Raw genomic sequence first — 17,346 nt, 5'->3', positions numbered from 1 at the left:
ATGTAATTGTCAGTGAGATTTTCTACTCACTTCAGACAGTAACAGTACTGTACCAACAGTTTTAATGTTGACAGATGGACAGATCCCCAAAACATGCCAGGTTTAATTGCGGAAGGTATCATATTGGCAAATTTTTTTTATCATATATTACCATATACCATTATAATTTATCAGTGAAAGGACTTGTATACATTTTCTGTCCGGGAGTTAGGAAAATTCAAATTGTTAAATGGTTTATTAAGTGATGTGTACATGAAGACAGTCCATATTCATGCCAAACAAATATAAAGACAAGACCTTAAACATCTCCCAATATCTGTACATAAAGTAGAAGGTGGACTTCATAAACATATTCATGGATCGCCAGTAACATTATGTATATCAGCAGACCAATGGTGACTTTTACTTATTGTGGTTAAAAGGCAAGACATTTTCCAAACTAGAGTAATTTTTGCAATTTTTTTTTAACATTTGTTCAGTAGGTCACTTTAAAGGTAAGCCGTTTCCACTCATACTCTCTCCATTACAAACATACACTCATATCCAGGCAGCACGACACACACAGATGTACTTTATGTACAGAAATGACAAAGTACTGACTATCTGAGGTTAGTAAATTACAGACTCACATTTTCACACTTCTTACAAAGTAAAGTGACATGATACATTTTTACTTAGCAACAGCTTCAGCAAAAACGTAACCTCTAGTTTGAAATACTGGGCCCTTTATTGTTATTTAGTAATCTGTGTAGGGCCATAGTAAGGCAAATCTACAGATCCACAGTGTTAGTTAGTTTCTTTTCTTAAATAAAAGATGACCACATTCAAATCCTTATCAACACCTTGGTGCAACTGCTATTCATCAAAGAATAGTGTTGTTCGGTGTCCATAAATTACATGAGAAAGGACAGAAGTACATGAATATGAACACAGAAATACAACTCAGAGCAAAGCAAAGACCACTAAAATGAAGAAAAGGCGGATGTACCGAAACATTTATGAAGCCATGTATCAAGAGATTATTCCTGCACATGTCCAACAGCACTAATCTGACCACATGGTGGTGACAGACTCATTACAAAGTGAAAGCAGCTTTCAAACACAGACACTCTGACTCCATCCCAGAACGAACTGGGATAACCTCAGCACATGAGATGATGGACCTCCAGGTCTGTTTGCATATACTAAGTGTTTTTCCACAAATAGACACGTAGCGTAGAGCTGTAGCATTGAGAGAGAATAACAACTCAAGATCTTGTCTCAAGTCTTGGTGACTAAAGTCCCAAACAAAACCACAACCCTGATGACATTAACCCTGCTCAATTGCCACAGTCTACTAAAGGCTGGAAGAACACTCCCATAAGCGTTCAATGTTTTACTCTTTTGATGTAATAATTGTGATGCATTTTAAACAGCAGTTGGAATGGCATAAGATTGTTTCTGCTTAACAGGATATTGCTATTTTCGAGTACAGTACATTTGTAATATAATCGTGTAACTGTAAGGCCATTAGATGCTTGCATTTTTAAATCACAATCCTCATCCTTGTCATATCCCTTAAAAAAAAATAAAAAATAAAAAATAAGGAAAAAAGTAAAACAAAACAGTCCAAACACTGGGGCAGGAAACAGCCACAGCAACATGATAGCCGGATAAAAAGTTAAATATGGGACATCTGAGGGTTGCTTTCACAATGCTGCTGTCATTTCCATTCACAGCAACATCTATTGGAGAGCAGCACAGACAGGTTTGGAATGTTATGGGGTAAGTCAAAATCACTGTGCCTTGCATGCACAGTTCACCACCTACGAAAAACAAACAAGACACAGAATACAAACAGAATTTGAGGAAACACCTTGGAATCGGTGTTTCTTAGTAAATGTCAGGCAGCTGGCTGTAGTTTCTGTCCCAGTAACCACTGGAGAAGATCCAGTCCTGAGCTCCGTTATGGGGATTCGGACTCTGTTGAAACCATCTGTTGACAGAAAGGGCCAAACATTTAATAATGCAAACTACCCCATCACAGCTGTCACCAAATGCTGCTTTTACAGTATATCAACATAGCTTTTTGATGTTACTTTAGTGTACATGTTGACCAGTAGAGGGCGCCATTATTTTAGCTGAACAGGAGTAGATCAGAGCAGAGCCTTTTGCTCCTTCTGTCAGGTGCAAATATAATACACTCCTCCACAAACCATGTGGACTGAACATCAATGTATATGCGTAAGCATTTAAAGGATCATATAGAACTGTGTGGATAAATCCTGTAAATTGATGCATTGATGTTTCTGTAACTTCTGAGAAACTGAGACCATTAGTCGATGATGCAGTAAAACAAATGTATTAACGTCTTTCGTGACTGAAGCAGTGGTAACATTAAAACTTGAAAACCTGAATAGGCGCTTTCCATTCTCACTCAAACTTCATTCAAAGACTACCATCACTGGCTCAATGGAAGCATGCCAAGACCAGGAAGCAGAGAGGCAGAGGGAAAGAGAGAGAGAGAGAGAGAGAGAGAGAGAGAGAGTCAAACCTGGGACCGAGGGCCGGGCCTCTGTGTTCGCCACGGCGAGTGGGAGGCAGGGCAAGCAGTGAGACGGCGAGAGAGAAAACCAGATATGAGCTTTCAGTTGAATGAAATGCAGATTCCACATACCAACTTTATAACATTAGTAAGCATGAAACGATGGCCCTCTGGCGTGCCACCACAGCTGTAGGCTGGTAATAGCATAGCAATGGTCTCTTAACTTCCCCGCCCATCGGTATCCACAGCTCAAGAGATGAACATTGCATGACACTAATCACAGCTAATTCTGCAATGAAATGAACGTGTCAACATGTCGCCATCTTGTATTCAGACTTGGGTGATCAGGGTTTTGTCTTTTTCATTACCTCAACAGCAGGTTCACTTTCCAAGCACAGATTATGCAGGACATTTTCATTTTTGAGTTTTCTACTTGTTGCAATACATCTGCACTGATTAATACTGAACTAATGATTAATACTTATTTCAAGTAGTCCAAATATAATAGTGTGAATCTTCTGAGTACAAGAGAGACAGACACTTGATGAGGTCTGCTTTGTTTTTGCTGTAGGGAAGAGGGATGGTGCACTCACTTAGTCTTCCATTCCTCGTTTGTCGGGGAGCGTTTCTTACGCGCTACCCTCTGTTTCTCCTCTAACCTCTTCTTCTCCTCACTTGCCAAGTCTGTGTTGAGGGAAATGGATGGTTTAAGAATGACCTTGCAAAAACACAAGATCTGAAAACTTTCAGCACTTTGGAATAAAGCAGCGCGATTGGGAACAGCATTGCCGACAGCCCTTTAAAGAGACAAGGTTAACATTTTGGGAAAAAAAATGGGTTTGTAAGCCCACACCACTTGTAGTATAAAGTTGTGTTATTTCTCAAGAGTGTACAAAAGCCCAAACAATCCGAGTAATAATGTCAAGTAGCTCGTAACTTGTAGCTCGTAGCTTGACTGTTCTCTCCCTTGTATGTCGCTTTGGACAAAAGCGTCTGCTAAATGACTAAATGTAAAAGTAAGTGCAGAATAAAACAGCAGAAGCCAACCAATGTCTCCTTTTTCCATGGCCCGTATGTCTGGTCTCAGTCTGCAATCAGTCTTGGGGATAACTTCCTCAATCTCCTTATCCAACTCATTCAGCTGCATGGCAAACATAGTGAAGCTGTACATCTGGAGGCAAGACAGAAAGACAGAATGGGTGAGAAAACAGAGAAGATGCAATGTGTGTTATAGAACCAGGCAAAACTGCCAGCCTTCACAGGCTTGTGTCAAAGTAAATGTCCACTCTATGCAAGGATACCTTTATGTTTATTTAATCAACCTCATGATGGATTAGATAGCCAGTAGGTTATCTTTTACATTTGTAATTGAATATATTGGGGAAAGAGAGACAACAGAGAAGGCTATATCAACCCCCTTGAAACTTGTATTAAAACAGAGGAACTGGATAGATTGGATAGTCTATGTTATTCATTCAACTCTCCAGTAATGGATCAACTTCATAAAACTTATACGCTTATACCACATTTTCAGTATATATTTTCTAGTTCTAGTGCCCTCCTTGACAGGAGTCCAATGACTCCACCAGCAGAGCAACAGCACCTCTCTTCCCTTTTGTTGCCATTTGATAAAACGCAAAATAAAACCCCTCCTTTCCCATGTGCCTGTAGAATGGAACGACCATGTCATAGTATGAAACTGCTGTGGGGTGGTCTGAGAGGAGAGCGACCTCTGGCTGACCTCTGTGGAGTTGGGTGGCCTGGCTGCTATCCTCCAGAGCAGCTGGCTGCCAGGGATCAACTCCACAGTGTCATTCTCAGGTAACGGGCCGGCGTCAGACTCCCCTCCTCCGCCCGGGCACTGATGAGACAGTGGGAAACAGGTCAAAGGTCACTCAGCACTAAAACCTTGTGTTTAGTTTAGTTGCGATTCCTTGCTAACCTCAATCATGATGAATATTAATATTTATGAAAGATTTAAGAAACAGCAGTCAAAAACACACCGGTCTGTTGCTCTTTTCCTCTGCAGCCTTCTTGTCATTCGTCTTATGGGCTTCAAATGCTGCAGGGTCCACTGTGTACAAGCATTCTGTCCACTTTCCATACAGCATACACAGCTTTTTTTTACTGCATTAAACATAATTACACAGCTTCTTTTTACTGAATTAAACATAATTGTGAAAAAAGTGAACATCAACCAAAAGCATGAAAAATGGCCAAATACAAATGAAAAAATTAAACAGAAAATGGTGAAAGAATCTGATTAAAAACAGATGAAATGGTAGAATGAATAAGGGAAGTTGTGGGAAGACATGTCATGTGCTACACAGTTGCTCCACAGATTTCCAAACTCAGTCAGCCTGTCAGTCATGAGGTACCTTTTATCTAAGATGTAGCCTTCAACCTTGTGCAACTCTTTACCAAAGAGTCCACAAGGTTTGAAATTTAGATGACATCTTTCCCCAGTTCTGCGAAAACATTGCAAACCTTCAACTTATTTTATTATTTCACAAGTTATTTCATTATTATTATTACTACTATTTAAATCTGGTGGTACAAAGTAGCCTGGAGAAAGAAATAAGTCAAATCAAACAAAAACAAACCGAGCAGCACTCTTAAATATTTTGTGTAGTATTTGCAGATAACTGTATATTTGGTAGAAAACAACCTCAGGGAATAATCCAACTCCCAGACATAAAATCAAACAGCATCATTTGTTAAAACTGTCACAATAAAAACATTACACAAACAGTTAAGATGTTGGTAAGGTAGTATGACTCACTGGTGGTTGATGATCTCCATAGTACCATACTGCTCGATCCACAGCTGGCCCACAATGATGTTGTGCACACAACACGTGGGGTTTGTCCATGTGAAGGCTTCATTAGATCTGTGAGGAAGCACCGCGGTGTGCGTTTGTTTACTCACTCAACAAACATGTTGTCGGGGAAATGTGGTGGTAGAGAGATGTTTGCCGATGTTTATGACAGAAGAATACTGAACAAACTGTTCTAAATGACACTTAGTGCAAATGCAGGACAAAATGAATGTGAGTGTTACATTCTCTATTCTAAATTGCAGTTTTACGATTTCGACTATTGAGCATTTTTATAAGTGGACTCCATTTATGTTCTCTTACATTTCCTGCTTTTTAATTGTGGTTTGTTCATTTGCAAAACTACCTTTGTGTTTGTGTCATAATAATAATAATTGCGGTCATTATTATTATCATTAGTGTGCAATATGAAGGACTATTAATATGTCTGCTTACTTGGGAAGCTCTAGGGTGATGATGCCTTTGGGCTCTGCCTCCACACTCTTGCCCCAGAACTTCAGCTTGGGGTAGATGGAGCCGTGGAACACAAAGTCGTTCTGGAGCCCCTCTGCATGGAAGGCGCTCACTGGAGGGTGGTGGCTCACCTGCTCCGAGACCAGTCTGAATCCCAGGTCCTCTCTGTGAGGAGGTGGGAGAAAGAGAGAGAAAGAGAGAGAGAGAGAGAGATGAAGAACAAGAGAAAAGAACGAGAGAAAGGGGAAAAAAAGGGTCAGAGGCGGGGGACAGGAAAAAGATGGGAAAAAGCCAGGAGGATGATAAGAAAGAATAAAAAGCAAGGAGGTCAACCAAGAGGAGAACAAACAAACAACCTAAGACCCAATCTGAAATGAAACTCAAGTGAGTGACAGTAGCTGCTCTTACCTGATTAGCTCATAGGTCTCCCCTAGTAGGGGGTTGAATGGCTCTTACCTGACTAGCTCATAGGTCTCCCCTAGCAGGGGGTTGAATGGTTTCCCTGTCCTCTCCCACTGAGAGGCCACAGCAGACACGGCAAACGCTGCGACACACTGCAACAAACCAGGGGTCAAACCAGGACGTCAACACACACACAGCAGGGATCAGACGTGCAACTGAGAGATTGCTCTTTAAATGACACATTCACACAAAATGGTGCAATTCCAGCATAGCAGAGAGTGACGTCTGAAGAATTTCAAAAATGGTGGCAAAAAGGATGCATCACTGACCCTGTGAAGGATGCTTTGAAAAGGCAATGTGAGCTGTCTAGATATTCATGCTATCCCAATTTACCCCAGTTATTTTCTTCTCACCGTTTGTTTTTACATGACTCAATGAGTCAATTCAAGAGGTATAGCCAAGCCTAAAACCCAGCCTGTGAATAATGGAATTGAAAATGGCGAAAAAAAGATTTGGTGCAGTTTTAAGATAAAGGAGCCTTTCGGAGTGTTCTCTCCTCACCTTCATTCTCTCGATGGAGTCTGTGGAGACGTTGGCTTGGTGAATGAGGTACGTGTGCTCCATGTACTCGGACAGCCTTTGAAGGAAGCTGAGGGGCTCATTAAAGATGACGGGCATCGTGATCTTAGACAGCTCCTGAAGGTGGCAAGAGAGGAGACAGATGGAGAGAGATGGACAGTCAGAGAGGGAGAGAAGAAACAGAGAGAAAGGAAGGAAAAAGGGAGGAGAGAGGGAGAGAAAGAGAGAGAAAGAGAGATAGCGTGAGTCCAATCAGCACCGGTCTTCTGACGTGTCGTGCATGAACATATGTGTGACCGTTTTCAATTTGAAATTAGAGAGCTATCCCAATGGAATCTCACCATTCCAATGCACTTCCGCAGAATACTCCAGATGCTGAAGTCATTTCTGGAGAACATGGGTGCTGGCAAAGTCGTTCTGCAGATAAATGTGCACCACACACACACACACACACACACACACACAGACGTTCAAACACAAATACAGGGGACTGGATCACAAAATGACAAAAGTAGTTCCTGTGGTTCACCACAATGTACAGTGGGGAAAATAAGTATTTGAACCCCTGCCGATTTCACAAGTTTGGCCACTTGCAAAGAGATGTGTGATCTATAATTGTAATGGTAGGTGTATTTTAACAGTGAGAAATAGAATATCAACAAACAAATCCAGAAAACTGCATTTTATAACATTTATGACTTTATTTGTATTTGATGCAGAAAATAAGTATTGTATAAGTATGACCAGTTATGTGCCCAAGAAGCACACAGATTAGTCCTCATTAGGCCTAACAAGATACAGCTGATCTCAACTGGTGACGTGTATAAAAGAAACCTGTCCAAAGAATCATACTTCACACCTTCAACCTCACCACCATGGGCAAGACCAAAGAGTTGACCAAGGACGTCAGAGATAAGATTGTAGACCTGCACAAGGCTGGAATGGGTTACAAAACCATCGGCAAGCAGCTTGGTGAGAAGCAGACAACTATTGGTGCGATTATTCGTAAATGGAAGCAACACCAAACAACTGTCCATCGCTCTAGGTCTGGGGCTCCATGCAAGATATCCCCTCGTGCGGTATCGGTGATCATCCGAAAGGTGCAGAATAACCCCAGAACTACACAGGGGGAGCTTGTGAATGATCTCAAGGCAGCTGGGACCACAGTCACCAAGAAAACCATTGGCAACACACTACGCCGTAATGGTTTGAAGTACTGCAGAACTCGCAAGGTCCCCCTGCTCAAGGAAGCACATGTACAGGGCCGTCTGAAGTTTGCCAATGAACACTTGATGATTCTAAGGAGGATTGGGAGACAGGATGTGGTCAGATGAGACCAAAATCAAGCTCTTTGGCATCAACTGAACTTGCCGCGTTTGGAGGGGGAAAAATGCTGAATATGACACCATCCCCACCGTCAAGCATGGAGGTGGAAACATTATGCTTTGGGGCTGTTTCTCTGCCAAGGGTACAGGACGACTCCACTGCATCGAGGGGACTATGGATGGGGCCATGTAATGTGGAATATTGGGCTTGAAGCTCATTCCCTCATTCCCTCCCATTGAAAACGCAACCTTAAGGATTTGGAGAGGATCTGCAAAGAGGAGTGGACCAAAATCCCTCCTGAGATGTGTGTAAACCTGGTGACCAACTACAAGAAAAGTCTGACGTCTGTGCTTGCCAACAAGGGTTATTCCATCAAGTACTAAGTCATGTTTTGCTAGGGGTTCAAATACTTATTTTCTGCATCAAATGCAAATTAAGTCATAAATGTTATAAAATGCAGTTTTCTGGATTTTTTTGTTGATATTGTTTCTCACTGTTAAAATACACCTACTATTACAATTAAAGATCACACATTTCTTTGCAAGTGGCCAAACTTGCGAAATCGGCAGGGGTTCAAATACTTATTTTCCCCACTGTAGTTCCACAAAGTAGTTCCTGTGGTTCACCATAATGCTCTCTTAAGTGTTACCAGTTGTCTAGACTGCATCCTTGGTCTGACAGGTAAAAGGATGCTTTATCTCTTATTCAGATGAACCATGCCTCTAGTCAGATCACGTTCAGGTAAGGGGCCCATGGGATCCTGCTCTTTTAACTCAGGGCAATCATCGTAAGCACATGCACTTCTGCTATGCACACTTGCAGCAGTGTTAGTGACAGGGGAAAGGTCAGAGGTCAGAGTTGGAAGATCAGTTTGGAAGTACTGATGTTCATTTCTACAGTGCAACTGACCACAACTATTGCCTCAAAATGTGCTTCAAGTGACAGTGTTGGGGAAAGACTGCCATCTAAAAACAGAACGTTAAGCATAGGCCAACTTTTAGAGGGGACTATTAGATAAAGAGAGAAACTCAAAGAGAAAGAATTAAAGCTCAAATCAAATGGCTGCTAAGAATATCTGCCATTGATCGTCTAGACTTTAGATTTCAGAATGTACAGGTGCCACTGGTTTGCATGTGCCTTGCTCTGTCAGTCAAGTTACGTAGGCAATAGTACAGAAGCGGAGGATTATCATTGATTTATTGATTATCATTTATGTTTTTATTGATTTATTGGGCTCCTTGCAATAGCCCTACATTTCCACTCTCTGAATGACACATGTTTATGCTGAAACTTATTTTAGGGAAAATACTGGTTGTATAGTATTGCTTTATGTCTGAAATGCATCTAAATGTAATAGTTTGTAATCAGTTATACTCAAAATGTGTAAAGCCTTTGATTCCAAAGTTTTATGAAACAAAAGGGGGGGGGTAAAGTGTTTTTTCACAGTTTAAGATGAGACCTGTAAACACCGTAATGCCATTCACTGTTCACTGTGGCCATCGGTAGACTAATACTTTTCATGAAACTGCTCCAGCCATCAATCACTCAGCAACAGACTCTAAGCATGTCAGTCAACACAGGGTGCTTTCACAGTTCAAATTACGACGTTACACGGTAAGCTCATCAATCTTTAAGCGCACCGTTTCATTGTGAGACCCTCCTCTGCCTGATCCAGCCTAAATTATTCACTCGCAAGATTTTACTAGCAACAACAATGCCGCCATACGTGCAGATGCTGTTTTGCAATCAGGCTCAGACTTAAAGAGTGGGGGGGGGGAAAAATCAATTAGACTTATAGATTGCGTGTTTAGCCTGGCCAAAACCTATAACTGGTGACTAAACAGGCCATTAAAGTTGGTTTACCACTGTACACCACACTCCACAGAGAGCAAAAGCAAGGTTTTAGTACAGTCACTGTGTGTGAGCAAGTTAAGGAATGTTTGTCGCATGCATGAGTGTGTGGCGTGAAGCACTGTGACGCACTTTACCTGTGCTTCTTCACGCCATTAGGCCTGGTGTCCTCGTCCTCTTCATCACCACGGCGATCCTCCTGCGACATCCTGGTGACGGGGCGGCTGCGCGTACTGCGGAAGAGTTCGGAGCCTTCCTCCTCTTCCTCGTTGTTGTCCTCCTCTTCGTCGACGGAGCGGCTGGCCAGCGTCTCGAAGCCGCTCAACGAGCGCTCGGACTCGGAGTCTAGTAGGGGAGAGGCGCAGTGGCATGTGTTTAGAGGGATGGGGTGTCCTTGGCTGCATCCAACACCTTTGGAAACCTGAGCGGGGTATCGCGTGGCATTTAAAGGGCGCTCGCACCAACGCATTTTTCGGGGTTAAAGTCGCGAGTGCACACCTGCTAGTCACTATTAGGTAATATCAAGCTTTTTCACACAACTTTAAAGCAGATCGATGGATCCCCCATTTAGTAGATGCAAGGTCTGTCTCTCGTATTGGGAAGTCTGACTTCACCATCTGACAACAACAGCCTGTCTTTTAATTACTATTGCAATGTTAGGAGATACTGACCAAATAATGGAAAATAACAGAAGACAATAAATACTACAGTGTTGTGTACCCTCCTCAAAACAAACATAAAAACTGATCTCATCACAATATAAGGGCCAGCAATTAATGGCAGTTCACATATTTTCTAGTACAGTTCTCAGTGTAACCATCACCTTCTCTGTTTCTCTGATACATATGATTCCCCTGTGTGCTTATAGTAATCTTCCTAATCACCACCATCACAATCATGACTGATACAACCCCGATGTGCTCCATCTACCCATCCCCCACCCCTCGAACCCACATCGCCCACCACCACAGCCACCCATTCTCACCAGAGAGGGCATCATAAAACTCGTCTTCACTGAGGGCGCTGCGCTGTGATGAGCCCTTGACGACGGACTGCTCCAGCTCATGGTGCTCTGTGGCCAGAGTCTGTAGAGCCTCCGATAGGATCTTATTCTTCTCCACTTCCTGTACCAGCTTCTGGCTCCGTGCCTAGCATACGTGCGCGCACACACACACACACACACAGACACAGACACAGACACAGACACAGACACAGACACAGACACACACACACACACACAGACACAGACACAGTGACACAAACACACAATAATTGGCATAGGGTAAGAGATGGGATGCAACAGGTTAAAAACCGATAACATTTATCAAACTTTATAATCTGTAATGGATGACTTTTGAGAACCAGATAAAAGGTGATCTAGTCTACTTGCCAAACATTCAAGACGATTTTCTGATAGCACACGAGGGCATGTCAAGATAATGCCTTGATAAACTAGCATAGCTTTTCTCTGTTTTAACTCCTAGTCTTCAGTCAGTTGTAGGATGTGTTTAGACATCCAAAAACCCAACGTTCTGATGGATACAATTAAGATTTTAAAATGATATCATAGCAACAAAGTTTGCTAACAGAAACACTGGAACATATACATTCACACACACAAGCAGAAAGAGTCAAAGACATACACACAGACACACTCACATACACACTTGTACAATTCTACACACATACAAATGAGACTGAGGAAAAGTCTAAAGGCCAGTGCATCAAATGTCCACAAAGTCATACAATACCACCTGCTATGGGGGAAGATCATGTGACAGCAATGAATGGAGAAATGAGCCAGTGACACACACATAAACAGCCTGCTGAACCACCAGGCCTGCCGCGGGCCAAAACGCAACGGCCACATGACCCGCAAGCACCACTCACCACTCCCCCCCCCCCAGTGACCATGGCCCCGTCGAACATCACTTAACACTCTCCTAGCCTAAAGGTGCCTAACATGCTACAGACATTTCCCTGTCTGCTCCCAGCCAACGCCACTCTGTCACTCTGCCCATGGTGTTTGCTTGCAGACGCCACAACAGTCCAACAGTAAAGACAGCTGTCTTTTAATGACAAAGTGTGATGATTGATGTTTATCCTTTTAATGTTCTGTTAACTACAGTGAGAAGATAACGTTATCAGGTTTAGACTACTGAGGCAACATCCAAAAACATGCTCGGTTTGCTGATAAACAAACTAAGGAAAGATAGCATTGTTTATGTTTTTTTGTGAACTGAACTGGCGATTAACAAATCCTTCCCCACCTAAAGAAGTTAGGAGTGCTTTCCCATATGTACAAATGCGATTGTGCCACATACCCCTTCCTGTTTGGAGAAGAGATTGACGCACTGCTGCAGGGCAGTACACGTCTCGTTGGAGAGCTCGCAAACGTCCCGTACTTTTTGCACCATGTCCACAGGAAGCCCTAGGGAAAACAAAAGCACCCCGTCAGTCGATCGGCCGCTCGGCTCTTGAATTTCCTGAAGATGTCACCAGAGCGTCGCCAATGACAGCATGCTGCTTATTAAAAGATAAACCATCACTTAACAGAATAATGTTGACGCTTTTTTGCTTCACTTGTTCAGCAGTGCAGAGTGATCATGGTTCATCCTGGGTTCTGTTTGGGCACTGATGCACTGATGCACAAAGCAAGATAATTCCACTGAGTGCCTCACTGATATTCGCTTTTGATATCCAATGCAAAACACTGCCATACACTCATGTTTGACTATTAATACATTATTATTTGCATATAAACAGATCTGATCAACTTCCGTCTCATATGGGGATAGCAATAATCTACCTATTCTCATGCTTGTAGTCAGCAGTTGCTTGTCAGTGCAGTACAAAACGAGTTATCCAACTAAATGTCAGTGTCCAGAGAGAGAAAAGACCATCATCCACCCCCCTGGAATTATGCTTTATAATAAGTGGCACTTTGCTGTGTAAGTCCTTCTCTTTCGAAAACGAAATGTAATACAGGGTTCTGCTAGCAAGGGGATGAATAGATAATGGAAATCTGTAATTTCCAGGTGAAATATCCCTTTAACAATGCAATGAGAAAAAGAGAGATGAAATGGGCAAGCAGAGATAAGTGTTAATATTCACCTCTTCACTAAATATCAGTTTTTGTTTCAAGAGTCATTGTTTTTTTGGTGAGTGTGAAGCTGGATAATTTGTCACCACTTAAATAATAAAAGACACTATACTGATGATGTAATGTGTTCATGGCATGCTCTGTTAATTTAATTGCAAAGAAAATAAATTATTTAAGGATCGAAGCTAATGGTGGTGCAGTCTACTCTAGCTTAATTTAAGTACCTGGAGAGGTTGACAGTGCGTAGCATAACAGGTCTCTCAAAGGTCTACTCAGATAACTTTGATGCAAATGAACCAAGCTTTGTTTACATACCCACTGGGAACACAGCTAGCTACCTTTATCAAAAACCCTTAAGAAAACTGCATGGCTATTAGTACAAACAGACCAGAACCAAATGTTAGCATCTAGTGACCTATTATACTTTTTACCGCCCTCTGGCCAAATAAACAGGACACCATTAACAGGTTAACAAAATGGGATGTACTCGGATTTTGGCTCCATCTTGCACTTAATATCAACAACGCTGGAAATAATGTGACATTGTTAAGAACCATGATATACAGCATTTGACAGTGATTTATGTGTGTATACACACATTATTTTCAAGCTCAGTCCTAAATTAAGTAAAAGATTCCAGATCCTTGTCACTAAATATAAAAATAGTTTTATTATTTATTTCTCATTGTTGTTTTTACCGTTTTTTATGTAATATTTTCTAAGTCGTTTGCTAAATACCTTAACTATGACTATAAATGTCACCTGATAAATCAACAGAACATCCTACTTGTTAGATTTATACCACAGTGCCAGAGTAGTTGTATCATAAGTGGAAGCCCCTTAACAGCCATTTTCCCTTCAAAGATATGAATTGACATAAACTCTGTTTTGTCTCCTTCAGAGCTACACACTTTGAACTGTCAGTGTTACCCCCAGGCATGGGGAGTACCTGCCACTGAGATGGGATCAAATTTGCACCTTTGAGAAAAATACTGAAAACACATTCATGCCACCATGACAGGCTGATGTGACATATACATATATATATATATATAAACAAACTTTCATGTCTCATTATCCCCTGGGAAATGTTTCAGTTGTCAAAAATCATAATACAGTTTCTCCCTGACTGAGCCCCTAGCTGACAGCATCCCGGAGCTGCCACTCCACATATTTCCACTGACTTTACTGTGATCTGGAAGGATTCAACTGAACCTTTGTTTGGTTTGGTGCATTGCCAATGGATGTTGATAAAAATAAAAATGATAAGTTTGTAGCTATGAGATTAGGCAGATAAGCAGAGCAAGACAGTAAATCAGAGTTCATGAACCTGTCTGTGTGAAGACCCAAAACATCCCCTTCCCCATCAAGTATTTTCATGCTTAGTTTTTTTAAAACTTCAATACACACTTATGATAAAATGATAAAACAAGTCCAATTATTTGTCTCCGCTAAATCTCTTTGACTGCAGACCATACTGTCAGTGACAGATTTGAAATAACACCATCACCATTCTCATCACCTAAACTCATCTCCACTTGTTGATTTGATGGGGGGCACCAGACTGAAGCCCAGCCAAAGCTGAACATTAACAAAATATAATTGCACATTGTAAAATGAATTAATGATTATAGCTTCAGGCAGTACTTTATGTGACCATAATGAAGGATACTGATAAACACTTATTAAACCAAATAAATTACACTCTTGTTTCCACAGATTCATGCCTTAAAGCATGTCTTTCTACATCTCATGGCCATCAGTTGAAAATATGCTTCCAGGAAAAAAAAAATCTATTCTCTGACTATCGAGTGCTGCGCAATCATACTCTGAAAATGGCCACTCTCTGCTTTTCATCAGTCAAAAACGTTCTCCCCCAAGATGGCATGTGTGTGCCCCATTCTCACGCTGAGTAAAAGAGTGGAGAGGGGATTGAGGGGGTTTAGGTGGAGGTCAGAGAGGTCAGAGGGGTAGTGGTGACTTCATTACCACATTTAAACTTGTGCTAACCCAGAAACATCTATTGTTTTAGTTTGGCAATAAACATGATCTACTCATTGCCTAATAAACATTGCCTGGGGAGGAAAGGGAGCCAACAGTAGAGTGAGGATAGTGGATAGTGAATACTCTTACTTTCAGCCAGTCCATTCTCTTTCACCATAGAGAGGAAGGTTAGCACTTCTGTCTCCAGCCTCTTATGATATGTCTCAGCTCTCTGTGAAGGGGGAGAATGAGAGACAGAGAGACGGAGAGACAGAGAGAGAGAGAGAGGCAGAAAGGGTAAGTTCACAGGTTCCTCTTTTGTTGTCATGGTTACAAACACAAACATACACAAACGTTTTCATTTAATTATTTTCAGTACCCTCATGTGCATAACCGGTTAGATGCTGAGAATGCTGAGAGAGGCTGTCAATCAAAGCTTCACAACTAAAAACATTAGCACAGACTCCTCCTGAGCGGATACGGGCAACCTGAGCCTGGCCAAAATCTTTGAATCAGTGAAGGCTGACACATTCCCTGGGGAGACTTAATTTGGCTCTGTAATCCCAAAATCAAAGTCAGGATGATAAATGAGCAATCAGACCGCCTTTTCAGGGATGACCAGGACTATACAGATGTCTGGGTGAGAATTACAGCGGTCTCCCTTGGCTGCAGCACAGCAAAAAGAAACCGCGCTCCTCAAATTCTCAGAGCGCAGCCAGCAAAAAAATCAGATCAAGCCATGCACCGTAACACTGCCATTTATAATCAGAGAGAGAGAGAGAGATAAAACAGACAATGGCCGGCTTTAAAGGAAAATGACACCACGATGCAACCTAGAATCTCAATAAGGCATTCTTTTGTGTCTCTTTCCCCAGTTGGAGGGGGGGGGCTGACATTTATCTGTGCTCAGTAGACTGGGAAAAGTGACTGACAAGGATTGAGTATGCAATGGAGACAGAGAATGGGAGAGTGACAAACAAAGAGGGAGAGGAGCAGAGGGGTGGGGGGGGGGGGGGTGGACAGAGTGCGCCTGCTGCTTACCTGCAATGAGTCGTTGAGATCGATCAGTGACACGACCTCTTCCTCCTCCTCCTCCTCGCAGGCCTGCTCCTGGGTGTGGTAGTGCGTGCTGTAAGCGGCATGCTCCTCCAGAGCATCAAGCCACCGCTGTGGAGAGCGTGCGCGGACGCACACACACGCACACGCACACGCACACGCACACAAATACACACACAAACACACACAAAGAGTTGGTCAGTCTGGGACAACTTAATGAGACTCTAAGCCATTGTTTGTAGGCACACACACACAGATACACACACACGCTCTCATACATATGGTGGAGTGTGAAGCCTTAGGGGAAGATCTTTGTTTAGTTGAGATGGTCAGTCAACACACACAGACACACACACACACGCGCACACACGCGCACACACACACAGACACACAACCACAGGCACGCATACACACACCCACAGTGGATTGATGGACATGATGAGACCCATGTGAGTGTCCTTTTTCAAAGTTCCTCCAGCAGTGCTGATCACATTTCCTCAATCTCCCAACTCAATCACATCAAGGTCTACAGCCAGTACTCCAGTAGTGTGTATGTTTGTCTTTGCATGCGTGTTTGTGTGTGTGAACAAGAGAGAGAGTGTGTGTGTGTGTGTTTGTGCATAGTGTATTCATGAGCGTGTATGGAGGGTAACCGTCTGTCTGGTCTATCTAGACACCATTTTAAGTCATATGGTCTCATTATCAGGCAAGTTAAGTGGGGTAAAGTCACATTGTCTTTGACACATAAACATTGATAAAACTTCATAACCCCCCCCCCTCCCCCCAAAACACACACACACAAATGTTAAATGTCACAAGCAGACAGACTCTCTTGTCTTGGCACTCCCAATCATTTCTCACTGCAACTATTAAAACATTGTGCATGTAACCGTGGTAACAAGCAAAGCATTTGCTCACTTTTCTGGTTGCTTCTGGGTTGTGCTTTGGAAGCACTTTAAAATGATGGAGACTGTCATCAAAACACTTCACGGTAAAGTAGCAGGTATCCTTGGCTTTGATCTAAATGAGAAAAAAAAAACATTACAAATAATACAATTAAGTACCAATAATGCAACTAATTAAGAAATAATAATAAAAAAAATACACCATCTTCCATTTTTACATTTGGAACACAATATAATACATAAATATCACTTTAGCTGGCAAAATCTAGACAACCTGCTAGACCAATTTTGCTTTCCCCTGGATAGTATCTGGTAGTGTAATAAGATA

General features: G+C 42.1%; 1 protein-coding gene across 1 annotated transcript; it reads right to left on the bottom strand.

The window, feature by feature from the left end:
• Positions 1-216: 216 nt before the first annotated feature.
• On the bottom strand, positions 217-16,218 carry LOC105898326 (oxysterol-binding protein-related protein 1-like). The gene is made up of 18 exons (XM_031575585.2): positions 16,099-16,218; positions 15,208-15,289; positions 12,296-12,402; positions 10,957-11,119; positions 10,109-10,316; positions 7,136-7,211; positions 6,777-6,911; positions 6,270-6,367; positions 5,796-5,978; positions 5,307-5,414; positions 4,903-4,992; positions 4,528-4,651; positions 4,266-4,385; positions 3,572-3,695; positions 3,118-3,208; positions 2,534-2,554; positions 1,856-1,975; positions 217-1,724 (listed from the first exon to the last, which is right to left on the bottom strand). The coding sequence occupies exons 2-17, from the start codon at positions 15,233-15,235 to the stop codon at positions 1,873-1,875; spliced, it is 1,779 nt and encodes a 592-aa protein (XP_031431445.1). The 5' UTR covers positions 15,236-15,289; positions 16,099-16,218; the 3' UTR covers positions 217-1,724; positions 1,856-1,872.
• Positions 16,219-17,346: the final 1,128 nt, after the last annotated feature.

Source organism: Clupea harengus, chromosome 10 (genome assembly GCF_900700415.2).
Source record: "Clupea harengus chromosome 10, Ch_v2.0.2, whole genome shotgun sequence".
Classification (NCBI taxonomy): domain Eukaryota; kingdom Metazoa; phylum Chordata; class Actinopteri; order Clupeiformes; family Clupeidae; genus Clupea; species Clupea harengus.
This window is presented reverse-complemented; position numbering and strand designations above follow the sequence as displayed.

Coding starts and splice junctions, on each gene's coding strand:
- LOC105898326 (XM_031575585.2), bottom strand. CDS start 15,235: ATGGTGAAAGAGAATGGACTGGCTGAAA. Junction 10,317..10,956: donor GTTTTATGATGCCCTCTCTG/GTGAGAATGGGT, acceptor CTCCCCTACTAG/ACTCCGAGTCCGAGCGCTCG. Junction 4,993..5,306: donor ATGGAGATCATCAACCACCA/GTGAGTCATACT, acceptor ATGTTTTCGCAG/AACTGGGGAAAGATGTCATC.